The sequence below is a fragment of the Phocoena phocoena genome, chromosome 13 (assembly GCF_963924675.1).
Source record: "Phocoena phocoena chromosome 13, mPhoPho1.1, whole genome shotgun sequence".
Taxonomy (NCBI): domain Eukaryota; kingdom Metazoa; phylum Chordata; class Mammalia; order Artiodactyla; family Phocoenidae; genus Phocoena; species Phocoena phocoena.
In genome coordinates this window covers 78,286,300-78,303,834 of record NC_089231.1, presented here as the reverse complement: position 1 = coordinate 78,303,834, position 17,535 = coordinate 78,286,300, and the positions used below count along the sequence as shown (strand labels likewise).

General features: G+C 47.9%; 1 protein-coding gene across 1 annotated transcript in view; it reads right to left on the bottom strand.

The window, feature by feature from the left end:
• Positions 1–17,035, bottom strand: part of RNFT2 (ring finger protein, transmembrane 2) — a 58,573-nt gene extending 41,538 nt beyond the window's left edge. The window contains exons 1-7 of the mRNA XM_065889526.1: positions 17,016–17,035; positions 16,353–16,404; positions 15,781–15,839; positions 10,221–10,699; positions 7,767–7,843; positions 4,278–4,378; positions 968–1,121 (exon numbers count right to left, since the gene is read on the bottom strand). Coding sequence (XP_065745598.1) covers positions 968–1,121; positions 4,278–4,378; positions 7,767–7,843; positions 10,221–10,699; positions 15,781–15,839; positions 16,353–16,404; positions 17,016–17,035 — 942 coding nt within the window. The remainder of the gene's footprint in view (positions 1–967; positions 1,122–4,277; positions 4,379–7,766; positions 7,844–10,220; positions 10,700–15,780; positions 15,840–16,352; positions 16,405–17,015) is intronic.
• Positions 17,036–17,535: the final 500 nt, after the last annotated feature.

Genomic DNA, 17,535 nt, shown 5'->3' with positions numbered 1-17,535 from the left:
AGGGGGTCATGGGAACCCTGATTTGTAGCTGGTTGGTCAGAAGTACAGGTGCCAACTTGGGGCTGGTGACTGGCATCTGAAGTGACAGGGGCAGTCTTGCGGGACTGAGACCTTATCCTGTGGGATCTGACACTATCTCGAGGTGGACAGTGTCAGAACTGTGTTAAACTGAAGGATACCCAGCCGGTGTCAGAGAATTACATGATGTGTGGAAAACCCACACATCTGGTGTCGGAGGTATTGAGCGTGTGTGTGTACAGAAGAAACACAGGAGTGTGTTTTTCTTATACACCTGGCCAGTGATTTGATCAGTTGTCACTCAAGACAGATGGTCAATTCCAACCTGCTCTTCTGCCAACCAATGCCTGGCACAAATTCCGAGCTTTCTGACCTAACCGTGATGTCTTTTCCTCACACTGCTCAGTCCTCTGAATTACAGTGATTATCCCCCAAGACCTCTTCATCCCAACACCTCCTGCAGGCCTCTCCCTAAGGTACACTCCAAAGAATCATTGTCACCAGTCTGCTTCCTGTGTCCATGGCAGGCGTCACTCATGGATCACAGAGTCCTTTTCTTCTGAGCCTCGGTACCCTCTATATAACGTGCCCCAGAAACCACAGAGAGTCAAAAACCTTTGAGAGCCATCCTTCCCTGGGAGAAGCAGGACCCAGGGCATGTCAATGTGCTTTTTTTCCTTCCTTGGGTGAAATTTAGATGAAAATTGCATCAAGGCCAGCTCTGAACAACAAAACTTAGTAAATGCACTTGGAGAGCAGAGGCGTGACAAAAAGGTCGTGACAATAAAGAATGATGCTCAGCTTCAAGGGATGACAAGAGGTGGGAGACAGGATCTACTAGCTCAGGCTCTGTTCATTTGATGCACTGACATTAGCTCTGCCCAAGTCCAACCTTTCCTTCTCCAGAAGGCATCCTGAAAGCCCTGCATGATTGGCGTGATGGGCCTACCTTGGACTTGACGGCCAGGATGATCTTGGGCAGGGCCACGACAAGGCACTTGAGGGCGATGGTGATGTACTTGAGCACAAAGTCTGCGATGCCCACGATCCACAGCAGGTCAAAGAAGTCCAGCGTCTCCAGGTTGGGCTTCAGGAATATGAGGCTGGGGGAGGAGTCAGAAAGTCAGGATGCACTTAGGGTCACTGGCCCTTAGGGGCCCTTCTACTCATTCTAGGAGCCTTGTAAATATTACCTGTAGAAAGAGCACTAAGCTGGGAGTCAGGTATCTGTGCCCTGTTCCTGAATCTGCTATTAACTTGCTGTGTGACCTCAGGTGGGTATCTTAACCTCTCTGAGCCTCAGTTCCCCTGAGAGTTAAATGATGAGACTGGCCTAGAGCATCATTAGTTAAGGTCCCCTCCAGTTTTATGGGCCACAAAAGGCTTCACAAGAGGAAACAAAAGGAAGGAAGGAAGGCCGACCAATAACATGAAGGAGGGAGAGAGAGAGAAGGAGAGAGGAGGGATTTGGTGTGCAGACGCTGTGCTAAGCAAGTCACTCACTGTATCTCATTGTCCTGCAGAGTGAGCACTGCCCATCCCCACTTTATAAATGAGGCGCTGAAGCTCGGAGGTGTGAAGTTAAGTTGCCCAAGGTCACACTGCATGATAAGCATATGGGCATCAGTATCAGACAGACTTGAATTTGAATCCAGGCCTCTCCATTACTGGACCCTAGGCAGATAATGTTCTCTCTGTAAGCCTCAGTGTTCTCATCGATAAAATGGGAATCGTTCCCTCCCTCAGCGTTACTGGTGGGATTCAATGAGATAATAGGTATACTACTGACTCTGTCACGCAGCAGTGACAACGATAACAACATCTCTACGGGGCAGGCACTGTTATCCACCCATTTTTCAGATGAGAAAAAAGAGGCACAGAAAGGTAAATGAACATGCACAAGGTCCTACAAATATGATGGAATGGTGGTGGATTCGAACCCAGGTGTCCCGGCTACAGTTACTGCTCTCAGTCCTTATTCCACAGCAGTACTACTTGGAGTGTGTAAACCCATTTTACCCATCCGTGACCAGGTAAGTCAACCTCACACTCAATTTCTGTACTTCCCTCACTGGGGACAGACAACAAGTCATTCTCGAATTGGCACTGAGCCATAGACCACATGCTGAGTAGCACTGCTCTCCATCACCTCTGTGGACGATGATGTTAATCGAATTGATAATATCTTGGCCTTCTACATCATGCTGGCCCTAGTCTACATGCTTTACATGTCTCAAGTCATTTCATCTTCCCAAAGGCTCTATGTCGTAGGCACTATGATTATCGCATCTTGAGCTGGGGAATCTGGAGCGCTTCGACGTGGAGTCACCGCCCACGGCATCTCAGCTAGAATGTGGAGCTAGGATTGGAACCAGCACCCAAACTGTGCTGGTCCCCTCGCTTTTCCTCCCGCCAGATTAGAGGCTCCAAGCAAAGGCCACTCCGAGTCCTGCCTGTCCACCAAAAAGCAGGGGACAGTGCGCACAGCCCAGAGTGAATGCTTTCTAAACGCTTCCTACATACTCTGCTGGGCTGGTGGAAAACAGTGCAAACTGAGGCCCCCTGAGGAGAGCATCCTAGGAATGAACTGGTCTGTTTTTGTACTTTTATTTTTAAAAGTCAATTTCTATTTTGAAGAGCAAGAGTAGGGTTAAATCAATGAAAATAATCTATTTTTGCAATCTCTCATGATACCTTTGGTGTCCTTCCACATCTGAGCCCTGTCTCTGTGGGATGCCTTGTCTGCAAGTCTGAGTGGCATCCAAGTTACGATATGGGGAGAGGCTGGCAGCCCTGAGCTCCCCTTTCTGTCTTTGCTCTTGTCCCTCCCTGGGCACAACCCAGGCTGGCTGGTTGACTTCCATGCCCTGCTTCTCTATTATGCATCTCTGATCGCAAAAGAAATGAAGATCTGCCCTCCACTTTCCATTTGATCTCAGAGACACCGATCTGTTAAATTCACCCACGTAGGTTTTAGTTCATTGTCTTAGAGTTTTTTCTGTTTTGGCTTTTGGAGCCAGAAAGATGCCCAAGTGTTTTTCCGCAGATTGATCACTAAGTCCACTTATTTCTAACGTACACTATGAACTTTAATGGATGGATACATTTGATTGTCAGTTTTGTGTCCCATTAGCCATCACCCCCAATAGACAAAGTAATTTATCATAAAAGAATAATATTATGATTATGACATATCAAATGTTTCACAGTTTGCCCAGTACTTTTCACATATTATTAACATTTGGCCTCTCTAATAATTAGCCTGCGGGTGGGTAATGACCTTCAGGTGGGTAAGGCAGAAATTAACTTACTCTCGGTTTCACAAATGCAGAAACTAGGCGAGGTTTGAAGAGGTTCCACTGTTTGCCGAAGGGCACAAAGCTGGTACGTGGCAAGACTAAGAACCTCTGACACTGGTCATCAGACTTCAAATCCTGGGATGATTCAAAGTCTCTGTTACCTACTGGGACTAAGGCTTATTAGAAAGGGTTTCATTAAGCCAAAGTTTCCTCACCTGTAAAACAGGGACACCAATACCCTGCTGAGTGGGAGGGCAAAATAAGATAATGGCTATTGGTAGCATTTACAAACACACTCTAGACCACTGACATCAATAAGGAAGGAGGCTCAGCTCTGTTGCTTTTCTCCGAGGTCACTCTCTTTCTCTTTGTGTGCTGCCAGTTTGCCTCAGCACTGGTTTGATGAGGGCACAGAGGTCTGAGCCTGTGAATGTGATCATGCCCAGAGAATGGCATGAGCTGGAAATTCCTCCAAGGTTCTGAGAGACTCCATCTCCTTTACCCTCCCCCAGGACCTTGATCTTCTGGGCCAGGCAACTAATGCAGTGTGCGGGAGGCATGTTGATGCCTTGGAACTAACTTCCCAAATTGCTTTCATGCAACTTCGGGTGGCCCCAGAAAGTGGTGAAATGGGTCACTCCTCAAAGCCCATTTTTAAAACAGATGGACATGATCTGAAAGCTTGGCTTGAGTTTCAACCCTGTGCCAGAGACCACTACTGGCCAGTCCTCCCCCACGACGCACTATGTGGCTACTAGAAAATGCAAAATGACACATGCGGCTTGCATTATATTTCTATAAAGAATCATGCTCTAGGCACGTGTATATGACAACAGGGTGGGATGTGAAAGTTACAACATGACCTAGAGCTACTGCATTGTTCTCAAATGAAGGGGCTGTGGGTCCTGAGTCCAACAAAGCCCCCCACTTTCTCACTGGGGGTCAGACTCCCCTGCTCACCTGTTATACAGCTGCTGGGAACTGAACGTGTAGAGCACATACAGGGTGTTCCCCGCCAGAAAGGCTAAGATCCACAAAATGACCAGCACCGACCTCTTCTCCTAGAGACAAAGCAAGAGATCTGTGGAGATGCTGAAACGCCAAAGCTGCACCTGGCAGGATATTCCAGAATGTTCCCCGACAAAGGGCAACTTTTCCCTTTCTCAAAGGTTTGGAGGAAGTGGGGCTAATGGTGAAAGGAAGGGCGTTGGCATCTTTCCATCCCACTGGAACCTAAGGGATGGTTACAGAGAAGGTAACAGAAATGTGTGAACCTGCTAGGAGAACAATCCAGAGAGTCAGGAGGGCACCATGGTTAGCAAATCAGACTCTGGAGCTGGGTGGCCTGGGTTCAAATCCTTGGTCTATTATCTGGAGGCTGTCCAACCCTGGGCAATTACTTAAACTTGCTACATTTCTCTGTAAAATGGGTATACATTGTATCTCTCTTCTAGAGTCTGAGAATTAATGTACATGAACTGCTTAGAACAGTACCTGGCATGTAAGAAATGTTAGTTTACATTTACTGTTAGGAACTGAGGCACAGAGAAACTAAGTAACTCTGGCTCAAGGGCACATGTTTTAAGCTCCAGTGCCCTCATTAAAAAATGAGGTTTTGGGACTTCCAGGTGGTGCAGTGGTTAAGAATCCGCCTGCCAATGCAGGGGACATGGGTTTGAGCCCTGGTCCGGGAAGACCCCACATGCTGTGGAGCAGCTAAGCCTGTGTGCCACAACTACTGAAGCCCATGTGCCAGAGCCCGTGCTCCACAACGAGAAGCCACTGCAATGAGAAGCCCGTGCACCGCAACGAAGAGTAGCCCCCGCTCGCCACAACTAGAGAAAGCCCGCGTGCAGCAACGAAGACCCAACGCAGCCAAAAATAAATAAATAAAAATTTTTTTTAAAATGAGGTTTTGTTAAGGATTAAGTAAACTTGATAAATGTAAACATTCAGTCTGGTACAGGCTCACATTTCAGGCTCACTAAATGGTAGGACTTGTTGTTCTGACTTTACAACGCAGCAGTAGATTCAGATCGACAGGTTGGAAACTTCTGTTCTAACTTTTTCCGGCATGGACCTTTGGGCTACTGCCCTGGACTGACCATTCAACATAGGGCCACATTTATAGGATTAAATTCAAACTCGTACACATGGATGTCAAAGCCCTTTGCAATCTAGCCCCGTTTCTCTTTCTCCAGCCTTGTTTCTGATTAGTCCCCAGGAAGACAAGCTGGGAAACCTTCTCAGTTGGCTGTTTCTCAGTAGTCTCTCAGCCTGACAGCAACCTAAGGAAATTTCTAGACGAGGCGTAGAGCAGGGCATTCCTGCCTGTGTACCCTGGGATACATAATCAGACCCCCGTGCTGCTGACAAGCTGAAAAGCTTGTCTTTTCCTGGACCAGGGCGGCTGCATTGCTGGAATAAGATGAGGTCATAACTTTCCCAGTGTAACCTTGCCTGTGGTTTCGGTAAATGCTCCACTGTCTCCAGACACAGCTCAGTGCTCGACACACTGTTACAACACACATTTCCATAGTGTAGACAAAATAAATGCATCTCCATCCACCCATTATTCCAGGAGGGGTCAAGGTTAACGGCCTGAGAAACCACCTCCAACCAACCAACTGCTCTTATCAATGTGATTAATCCACTCGGCAGCCCTTTTTATGCCAATAAATAATAGATTCCGGTTTAATCCCCCGTAAATCCAAACCAAAAGTGGAAGAGAAAGGGAATTAGCAATGCTCCAAGAAGCCAGACTCTGAAGGACAAATGGGGTACTTCTCCAGTAGTAAGTTGAGATTCCTAAACTTACTAAGAGTCATGCAGGCTCTCTTCCACTGAAATATACACAGACAGGCAAATCATCACCTGTGTCTTCATAGGGTTCAAAGACCCCTAGAAGCCTGTCCATGGATACAGGCATCCCCTTGCCCCTAAAATTCAAGTCAAGGCACCACGCGGATGTTACTGCATCTGAGAAAGAGCCACAGTCCCAATAGCCTCCACCATGACACTGAGCAACCTGCTGTTCTAATAGCAGCAAAAAGGGGTCTGCATGAAGAAGATGAGACTGAGGGTCAAGAAGAATCTCTGGCTCCATGCCCAACTCCAGACTTCAATGTGCTCATGTATCAAATAAAAACTGAGCTGGCATCTGTGCCTCATGGATGCCTAGGTGCTTCTGAGAAAGCAGATGACCCCAGAGCAAGGTCAGAGAGGATGGTGGCTATTATAGGGTCACATATGCAGCAGAAAACAGGCTTGTTAAAAATAGCTCAATTAAGTTGTTCCTATGAGCCAGGCACTGCACTAAACACCTTCCATGCACCATCTCATTTAATCCTCTCGATGGGTGTATGAAGTTGGTGTGGCAGTTCCTTTTCCAGAGGTGGCACCTGAGGCTGTGATCAGTGACGTAACCCATCCAAGGGCTTGCAGGAGGGTGGAGGAGCTGGAATTTGAATCTGGGGGGTAGTACAGGCTCTGGGCTCAATGCCTGGGTTCATATCCTGATGCCACCCTTCACGCTGGCTGTGTGGCCTTAGGCAAGAAACTTATGTCTTAGCCAAGAAATTCTGGGCCACTATTTCCTCACTGGGAAAATGAGTTCAGAATGATTTTGCCTCCCTCCCAGGTTGCTGGGATGAAACTGCAAGAGGAGCTGTGTAATGGGTCCAGCACCGTGCTGGACATGGTTAGTGCTCGGCTGATACCAGAGGGCATTCGGGATGATGGTGGTGAAGCCGTACGGCCACCCAGCAGTGCCCGTGGGGCGGCCTTAACCATGGGTGTGGGTTGGAAGTGAGCTAACTGATTGAATGCCGGGAGGATAAGGGGAATGGGCCAGGGGCACATGGGGAGAGGCTGCTGTTGGAAGGGAGAAGGATGGCACATCCGGGGATCTGCCCAGGGTGGGAGGCAGAAGAATGGCCTCCCAAAGGTGTTCCTGTCCTAATCCCTGCAACCTGTGAATATGTTAGGTTACATGGCAAAGGGCAATAAAGGTTGCAGGTGGAATTAAGTTTGCTAATCAGCTGACCCTGTGTGAGGGACAGTCTCCTGGATTATCCAGGAGGCTCCAATGTAATCACAAGAGTCCGTAAAAGTGGAAGAGGGAGACAGAAGAGGAGAGTCAGAGGGAGATGTGTCTATGGAGGGATGGTCACAGAGATACAACGTTGCTGGCTCGAAGAAGGAGGAAGGGGCTATGAGCCAACGAATGTGGGTGACTTCTAGAACCTGGAAAAGGCGAGGAAAGAGACTGTCCTCTGAACCCTTCAGAAGGAACACAGTCCTGTTGACACTCTGATCTTAGGCTAGAGGGACCCACTTCAGGCTTTGATCTACAGAACTGTGAGTAATCCCTTTGTGTTGTTTTAAGCCACCAAGTTTGTGGTCATTTGTTACAGCAGCCCCAGGAGAGTAATTTACCAGGTGACTCACCTTTAGAGAGACCTGTTCCCGGAGCGTGGAGTTGGCGTAGGCGAAGGTGCTGGCCATCCCGATGCACACAGCAATGCCTGCAGGACAGAGGAGGGGCCGAGACCACCCACTTAGACTCGTCAGACCTGGCCTGGGCTTACTACGGACAATCCCTGGTCCCCTCGGGGTTGACACGCTAACCACAGAGGAGAGAGAAAAATCCCATTTCTGGGGCATTTGGGCTGCCATGTATATCACTGGGAACCCCAAGCCACTCTGAGAAGAGGCCTCTGACTTAGGGATGGGATTGAGGCCCGCCACTGTGGGCGTATTTTATAGAACCAGTTAGAAGCATGGGCTGTGCAGTCTGGTAAGACCTGTGTTCAAATCTTGGCTTGGACTAATCACTGCACCTCTCTGAGCCCCAGTTTCCTCCTCTGTAAAACAGACAGAATAATAACAGTACTTAACTCAAGGAGGGATACTGCTTACAGTGTACAATCTCTAGAAGTTAGGAAGTGGTGCCTATTATTATTTCTACTTCCAAAAAGAATCTGAGGCGTGTTATTTGTAATAAAAGCATATGTAGAAAAAGACCACAACACCATAAGAAATTGAAGTTTCATGTTAAAGGGGAAAGAATTCCTAGCTGATAGGAAAACATGACCCTTGCAGAGTAGGGAAAAAGAACTGAATTTTATTCCACAATTTAGCAAGCTACTATCTTGGAATTCTCCCTAAATAGGGATTTTCGAATCCTACTTTTTGTTCCCTGTGGAAAGGATTCTGCTTTCACATGACATGCACAGTTCCCAAGCTTGGAGTTCACTTTTACTTTTTAAATAGTACGTGTATTCCAGGCATTCTTCCAGATCTTCTTTGTAAAAGACGTGTTTCTTCATTAAAAACATATAAAATCAAAACCAGTAACCCCACAATCTCTTCTTGTACTATTCTCTTTGATCAAACAAAAAACCTGCCAACTGAGAAACAAAATGACCAAACTTGAGAATAAAAATTAGTGGTGAGTTTGCTGGAATTCAGGGTAAGGGAGAACACGCCAGGTTCCATTTCTAGGAATAAAAAGGGAGGGGCTGGGCTTCCCTGATGGCGCAGTGGCTGAGAGTCTGCCTGCTAATGCAGGGGACACGGGTTCGAGCCCTGGTCTGGGAGGATCCCACATGCCGCGGAGCAACTAGGCCCGTGAGCCACAACTACTGAGCCTGCGCGTCTGGAGCTTGTGCTCTGCAACAAGAGAGGCCATGACAGCGAGAGGCCCATGCACCGCGATGAAGAGTGGCCCCCGCTTGCCGCAACTAGAGAAAGCCCTCGCACAGCAACGAAGACACAACGCAGCCAAAAATAAATAAATAAATAATTTAAAAAAACAAACAAACAAAAAAAAAAACCCAGCTTTTAAAAAAAAAAAAAAAAAGGGAGGGACTGACATGGTAGCACCCCAAAAAGGAAGGAGTGATCTGAGTCAGCTGGAACCCACCAGAAAGGGGCAAATGAGACACAAATGATGGCCTAAGCTCCTCTAGATATTTCTTGTGGGATGTAATAAGCCATGAGACAGTAATTAGTACCGTAATTTCTACCATAAGATAAAAACAATAGCCTAAACTCTCCAGGACACAGCAACATCATGATCTAATAACAGTACGTAACAGATAATAACAACAGTGGACCAGAAACCACGTTTACTGACTGTTAAGTGTGTGTCAGGTGCTAGGCTAAGCACTTATGAATCATTATCTTACTTCCTAATAATAATATTAGGTAGTATTTACTGAGCACTTGCTATGTGCAGGGTTCTATGTTAAGTATCTTACATGTATTAATAACGAATATAATAAAAATAATAATCTACACTTGCACAGCACTTACTTTCTGCCAGGCACTGTCCTAAGTGCTTTACATATGTTTACTCATTTAACCTCACTCAATCTCACGAAGGCAGATGCTGTTCATATACTATAACAGTATCTGTAACATACTATTAGAGTCTATGTATAGCTATAATACATATGTAATAGTATTTGTAATAGTACATATACTATTTTAACCCCCATTTTATGGATGATTGGATTGAGGCACAGAGAGGTTAAATAATGTACCCAGCGTCACACAGCTAGGAAGGGGGCAGAGCCCAGGTTCAGACCCAAGCAGTCTGAACTCCTGGGTAGTACACTCTATTCCTTCACGTCACCCAACCAGCTGTGGGAGTTTCTACCACAACCCCGCTGGAGAGATGACGAATCTGAGACTCAAAGAATATGAGTGGCTTGCCCCAAGTCACACAGCTAGTCGGCCAGGATTTGAACCCAGGTCTGACTCAGAATCCTGGACTCTTAAGGACTTTGCACCATAAGGACCTCTACTGCCTTCCCTTGGCACTTGGGATGGAGACGCCATCCCCCTACCCAATGGGTGAGGCGGCAGTCTTTGCGCCCTGCATCCCTCCACACTCACCAAGCTTATGTTGGAAGCACACTTTGGCCAGCAGGATGAGGATGAAGGGCAGCCCTTTCTGGAGCCAGCAGATCACGGCCTTCAGCTCGGACAGGGCCGGGGCGGGCGTCCCCGGCTGCTCGTCGCCCGCTTCGTCGGAGTGCGCGCGGTGGTCCCCGCCCACGTGCTGCAGCAGGGAGCCCCCGCGGTGGCCGCCGTGGTGGAAGTGGTGGTGGGGCTGGCGGTGGTGGTAGGCGCCCCCCTCACCGCGGCCCCCACCTTCCTCCCTGGATGTGGGCATCTGGAGGAACACGTCCCCGCCGCCCGCCGCGGCCCCCAGCACCAGGCTGGATGGGAAAGGGGTGGCGGGGAGGCTGCCTGTCGGGAGGCCCGATAAGCCGGAGAAGAGTGCTGGCGGGGAGGCCGCTTCTGCCTTCAGACTCTCAAAGACTCCGCCTTCGTCCACACTCGCCTCAGAGCTGAGCGCTTGACTGCGATTTCTGGGCCAGAAGGGAGGAGAAAGCCGCCACCAAGTCAGGCAGTGGAGGATGGGGGGCAAGGGACCCTATCAGTGATGTTAGGGGCCGAATTGGGGCCCCTGCCCCAGGAAAATCATATGTTGAGACCCTAACCCCCAGTACCTCAGCCTGTGACAGTTTTTGAAGACAGGGCTTTTGCAGAGGTAAGTGAAAATGAGATCATTAGGGCCAGCCTTAATCCAATATGACTGGTGTCCTTATAAGAGGAGGAAATTTGGACACAGACACGCAGGAGGGAAGACGATGTGAAGACACAGAGAGAAGGTGCCCATCTGTGAGCCAAGAAGAGAGGCCTCAGAACAAACCAACCCTGCCGATGCCTTGATCTTGGACCTCCAGCCTCCCGAATTGTAGAAAATAAATTTGTGTAGTTTAAGCCACCTAGACTGTGATACCTTGTCACCCTGCAGCCCTAGCAAACTAATATAAGTAATAATAGCAATAGGGTCATAATCTTTACTGAAATTTTACTATGTGCCAGATACTTTTCTAAGTGCTTTCCATTAATTAACTCATTAAATCTTCCTATCAACCCTGTGAACTAGGTACTAATAATACCATCTTACAGATCAAGAAACTGAGGCACAGAACAAAGCAACTTGTCCAGGATCACACAGCTGGTAAGGTATGGAACAGGGAAGAGTCAAACCCAGCAAGGCTACCTCTGGAGCCTGCTTTCTTAACCACTATACTTTACTGAAAAGGGAGCACAGAGTCCTCTGATTCTAGAATAACCTCAGAAGCTCAGGTACCCCTGGTTCTGTAATCTCCAAGTTCAATGATTCCCAGTTCCCAAGAGGATCCACCTTGGTCACAACTGGTATTTGGAGGGCAGCAGAAAGTAATGGGAAGAAGATTTAATTGGAGAAGCCCACATATGAACCCTAGCTCCACCCTTCCCAGGGGTCTTAACAATCCTACACTCAGTTTTCTCACCTGGAAAATGGGCATAAACACCATTCATGCATAGAATTCCTGGGGATCAAATTTAGAATACCCCTTTCAGTGTACCTGGCACTTAGTAAGTGGGAACTATTATCTCTAATCCCTATGGAAAACCTCCAGGGCTAACTGCCATTTCTAGTTCCAAGCACAGGCCTGTTGTACTGGAATCAGGTAAAGGACGCTGATGCTCTTTCAGAGCCATTGCTGGAGGAGCAGAGAGCCTAGAGTTACCCTTCCGAGAATGGTGAGCCCCAAACTGGGTGCCCTTTCCCATGAACACCATGCCCCAGAGTTCTGGATGTCATGTGTCTTCTCTTGGGCTTGTCCTTTTCGAATGCAATCAGTCTACACAACAGGTGGAACTGATTAGCTCAATGTGCTGTGTCAGTGGGAGGGGCAAAGAGCCACCCTCCCCTCCTTATCTCACCCCAGAGTAGGGTTCCCAAGGAACCTCCACAGATCCCTATGGTACTCTAAATACATCCTGAGTTTACTGAAAGTGAGTGCTGAGTTCCACTCATCCTGTGGACCCCACAACCCAGGGCATACAACCCAGGTGCTTAATAAAAGTATGCTAGTTATCGGGCTTCTCTGGTGGTGCAGTGGTTTAGAATCTGCCTGCCAATGCAGGGGACACGGGTTTGAGCCCTGGTCCGGGAAGATCCCACATGCCGCAGAGCAACTAAGCCCACGTGCCACAACTACTGAGCCTGCGCTCTAGAGCCCGCGAGCCACAACTACTGAATGAAGCCTGCGTGCCACAACTACTGAAGCCTGTGCGCCTAGAGCCCGTGCTCCACAACGAGAAGCCACCGCAATGAGAAGCCCGCACACTGCAACAAAGAGTAGCCCCTGCTCTCCACACCTAAGGAAACCCTGCACGCAGCAACGACGATGCAATGCAGCCATAAATAAATAAATTAATAATAATAATTTAAAAAGTATGCTAGTTACCATCCAGGCACAAAATGGCCCCAGAGGGAGGCTGCAGGGGAGGTTTTACACTGCTTTCACACTTGATCTTATGTAATCTATTCTCCACTCAGAGACAAGGGTGCATTAAAAAAAAAAACAAAAAAAAACATGTATTTGATTATTTCACTAACCCACTAAAAGGGCTTCCCATTCTAAACTCCTTCCTGCAGTCTCAGATAAACCCTAAAGATAGGGACTAATATCATTTCCATTTTACAGATAAAGAAACTGAGGCTTAGAGAGATGAACTTGCCAGATATCTTGGATTATCTTGCCCTGAACTCCAATCTCACCATGTGCCCGTTTCTTACTGCCCAAGGGCTTCCAGGGCCTTTGCCCAGGCCATCCCCTTCATGGGCTGTCCCCCTGCCCCACCCTGTCCCACCTAGGTAACTTACGCTCATCCCTCAGATTCTGGCTAAAAATCTCTCTTGCTTGGTGGAGCCTTGCCTACCTCCTGGACAACAACAGTCTCCTTGCTCTTTGTCCTCACTGCACTCTACCTTCCCCTGCACATGACTGATCATATTTATTGTTTTACTCCTTACCTGTGACTCTCAACCCTGGGTGTACATTATAATAACTCGAGGAAGCTTTTGAAAAATACAGTGCCCTGGACCCAATGTTGACCAACTGAATCAAAATCTTTGGGGTTGGGCCTCAGCACCCCTATTTCTTCAGAGCCTTCTGGGTGATTCTAACATGCAGTCAGCACTGAGAATGGCACTTGAGACTGGGCCCTGCTCCATAAGGTCAAAGACCATGACTGTTTGCTCCCCACTGGATTACCACTACCCAGCACAATGCACCTCACGCACAGAACATGATCAATATTATTTGAAAGAGTGAATGAATAAGCATACTAAAGGCTCTGAGAAGGCCTGCAACTGAAAAAATTAACTTTGTTAAACCTAGTGTTTCCCAAACTTATTTGACCATGGGATTATTTTCTTCCATGGAAAACCTATTCAATCTTGTGGAATACCTGTGAAACCCAGCAGGGGAGATGCCGGTCTGGAGAAATCTTGGGGTTGGCTTCGCTGGCCTTACAAACTTGAGCTGGGGGTAAGTTATCATAAACCACCAGGTTTACACCCAAGCAAGGGAGGGAACTTGAAGATGGTTACCCACCCCCCTACCACCCATGGCCCATCCCTCCTGGCTCCAAAAGCCCAGGAAAGGAGTGGTCCTATTCTCTTGGGTTTGGGATAATGATAAAGATAGTATTAATAATGATAACAACAACTAACACCATGGCTATGATCGTCAAGGGGACTTGAGCTTTTTCTGCACTTCAAGAAGCTGAGCTCAGAAAGCAGGAGTCCTGGAAGGTGCCCACAGTGGCCGCCCTCTCTCCCCCACCGTCCCACAGGGACCTGGAAAGCCTCCTGTCTGCCTTGAGCTTGCCAGCACTCTGAGTCCACTGGGCTCAGGGGGCCTCCAGTACAACAACCAGGGAAGACTCAACCCACCAAGGACCTTTTTATAGCTGGCCTCTCTTCTCTGGGCCTAAATGGGAAAGAATATTCCTTGAGGGGCAGAGGCTGAGCTTCCAACTTAACCACTTAAAGGCTAGAACGTGAGGTAGCCCGGGAGAAGAGTGAATCCACCCAGATAGGAGGCAGATGAAATGTGGTATCTCAAAGCACAGACTTTGCAGGGGTCAAATGGACCAGGGCCTGAATCTCAGTCCTGCCACTTCCTGGCTTTGTGACTTCAGGTAACTTACCCTCTCTGAGCCCCAGTTTCCTCATCGATAAAATGGTGATAAAAACAGTCCTCACGTCCACAGGCTAATGTGAGGGTGACACAAATAAGCACACAATACACAGTGGCCATTATTTCTCCAGCATGGTCTCTGTCCTCAAAGACCTCACCGTTCATTTGAGAGCAAAGAGTAATTCTGTCTTCAGAAGCTGGAAAAGCTCCAACAGCCATGCTTATTAGATGCTGGGTTCCGTGTTTGTGCATCTTCACTCATTCATAAGCAAACCTGAGTTTTGCTATCTGCCATTTATAGATGGGGAAACTGAGGCCTAGAGGTGAAAGTGCTTGCCAAAGGCAGCAAAGGGGGAAGTGGCTGAGCTGGGATTTTGGCCAAGGGTTGTCTGACTTAAGGCCAGTGCCCTTCCCTGCAGAACAGGCAGGCTTGATGGAAAACTCAATACTGGACTGGTGGGTACTTCGTGATTGTGTGGCCAATCTCAAGAATTGCACGGGACTTGAAATGGGCTGCAAGGGGGGAAAAGCTTGGCTGCCTGTTCCTTGGATGTACGGTCCAGCATGGTGAGGGGGTTGTGGCTGGGAGACTGTCACAACCTGAGAACAGGTCCCCATGGTCTGTACTCTCTTTGGCTTAAGTAGATGGAAGTTCTAGCTTATTAGTGTTTTAACTGCATTTTCTTAGATTCTGTACTTGTCTATTTGGCATCTGCACATTATAGGGTCAAACTAATGGCCAAAGTTGTTTACAACTCCCCTGTGATCCAGAGCTCACATCCCCAACCACCTCCTTTATCTAGTTCCCATTCTCAGTCAACATTTCCTCTGCCCCAAATCACTCAGGGCCAGGTACAGACAACTAGAGACCACTCCTACAGCCTAGAGTCCACCAACATTATTCAAACTAGTCAATCCTAAGTTGTTTCCCCTCCCCTGCCTTACTGTGTGTGGAAAACACAATAAAAGCTGTGACCTATGCTTTCCCTTTGCTCCTTTCTGCCTCCTGGCTAACCCCGGTGCTTCCCCATGTGGCCCTGCATAGGGTGACATGCCTCCTTATCTTGGAAAATGCAAGTAATAAAAATCTTCTTTCAATGTCATCCGCCTCTCCATGTTGCCACTCAGACACCTCTATAAATTAAAATCCCCTGGGTACAACCACTGATACAATGAGTCAAGTGGATCACTGTTTGCACAGGCTTTGAGAATTACCATAAGAGCAACAGCAAGCTGTCACGTGTTGAGGATATGAGGCCATTGCCGTGCAAAGCAGTGTCCAATCAGATCTCCTCTGCTCTTCCAACGAGGAGCCCTGAGGGGCAGGTATTACTCCATCCAGTTTTGGGTTGCCCTTGACCACCTGAAGCTCAGAGCCTCAGATGGAATGAGGGGATGCCTACCTTTCAGGTGGAACGTTATCCGTGTTGCTGCTGTGGCGTCTCTGCATTTTCCTTAAGACCTAAAAGTCAACACATGCATGAGCCAGAGTCTCCCAATATTCTCAGTGCCTGTCAGATCACCATGGTAACCATAAACAAGTACTACTTGTATCTTACTTCCCTAGAGCTCTCTGACATTTTGCAAACTGTGTTTCAGTCTGTTATGCCATTCAACCCTCAAATCAACACCCTGTCCCATGAAGAAAGTGTCATCAGCCCATTTCATGGATGAGAAGGATGAGACCGGAGGTGGAGGAAGTTCTCATGTCAGAGGAAAAAGAAGTGAACTGTAAAGCAAAGAGGTGCTGGAGGAGGTCAAGTGAGCTGCAGACAGTTAGGAAACATGGATCCTGGACTGATGCCACCCCTAATTTGCTGTGTGACCCTGGACAAATTGGTAACCTCTCTGTGGCCTCAGACTCCCCATAGGTTAAATGGGAGAGGGGTGAAGTGTCCGAACCCAAAGCTTCCTTCCAGCCCTCACATTTAATACAGTGGTAACGAAGATCTGAATTCTCATGGAGACACGTCACCTGGTTCACTGTGAGGAACCACAGGGACTTCAGAACTCCATGTTGACGACACCTGAGGTGGGCATTCAGGTGGGGATGTGACCACTGGATTCCAGAGAAAGCAGGCCTCTCCCTCTTCTTCCTCTCCAAAGGGATGCACGGGTCACAGGAGCTTATCAGAGGCTCCAAACCCTGGATGGAATAGAACACTTAAGTGAATAGTCCATGGGATGCCTTGAACCTGAGAATAAGTCTTAGGGCTTCATGGGTAGTTATAAGCAGATGGTTCTGTTGCCTCCTTGTCCCTTGTTAGCCTTCCATTGATACCTTGTTGGGACTCCTGAGGACCGTTATGATCTGAATGTATTAATATCTTGTCCTATTGTCAAACTCTGAGTCGTGATTGGGGAATACAGAAAATATGTTTAAGGCCCTCCGCAGGCTACCCACTGCAATCAGAATAAAATTCAAGCTCTGTTCCTGGCCTGCAGGCCTCACCTGTTCCTAACCTCATTTGCCTCCACTCTCCTCCAACCACACTGGCCTTTTCGTTTTTCAAACGTGCCAGCTTGTCCCTGCCTCCGGGCCTTTATACTTGCTGTTCCCTCTCCCTAGAATGCTTTTCCTTCTGGCTAGCTCCCTCAGGACAAATGTCACCTCCTTCCAGAGGCCTTCTCCTCTCACCCTCCTGACCCAACATACATTGCCCCGTTTTACCTTCTTCATAGCACTTATCATTTATTTACATATTTGCCTATTCATTTATGGCCTGTCCTCCATTAGAATGCGAATGCCACAAAAGACACGATCGGCCTGTCTGGTTTGCCCTTCTGCTTCCACATCTAGAACGCTGCCTGGCACAGAGTAGCACTCAACAAGTATTTACTCAATGAACAAAACATCAATGGGTCTCTCACTTACCTTTTTCTACGTCCCTTGTTCCCTCCCTGACCTCTCACTCTAGAGAAGAAATAAAGGCCAGAGACTTTTCATGAGTTGGTTTAGTTTCCTTGAATATTTGTTTTTGTAGCAGGACCAAAGATGGCGCTCTTAGTTCAGGGTGCCATACGGGTTGTTGAGTGACTTCCTGATCCTGACCAGTCTTCTTCAGGGGACAGCACTGGTATTACCAGGGCCACTGATGAGCGAGACAACCCACCAGCTAAGCCTCCTTTCTCATTTGGAAAATCAGCCAAAAGATGGG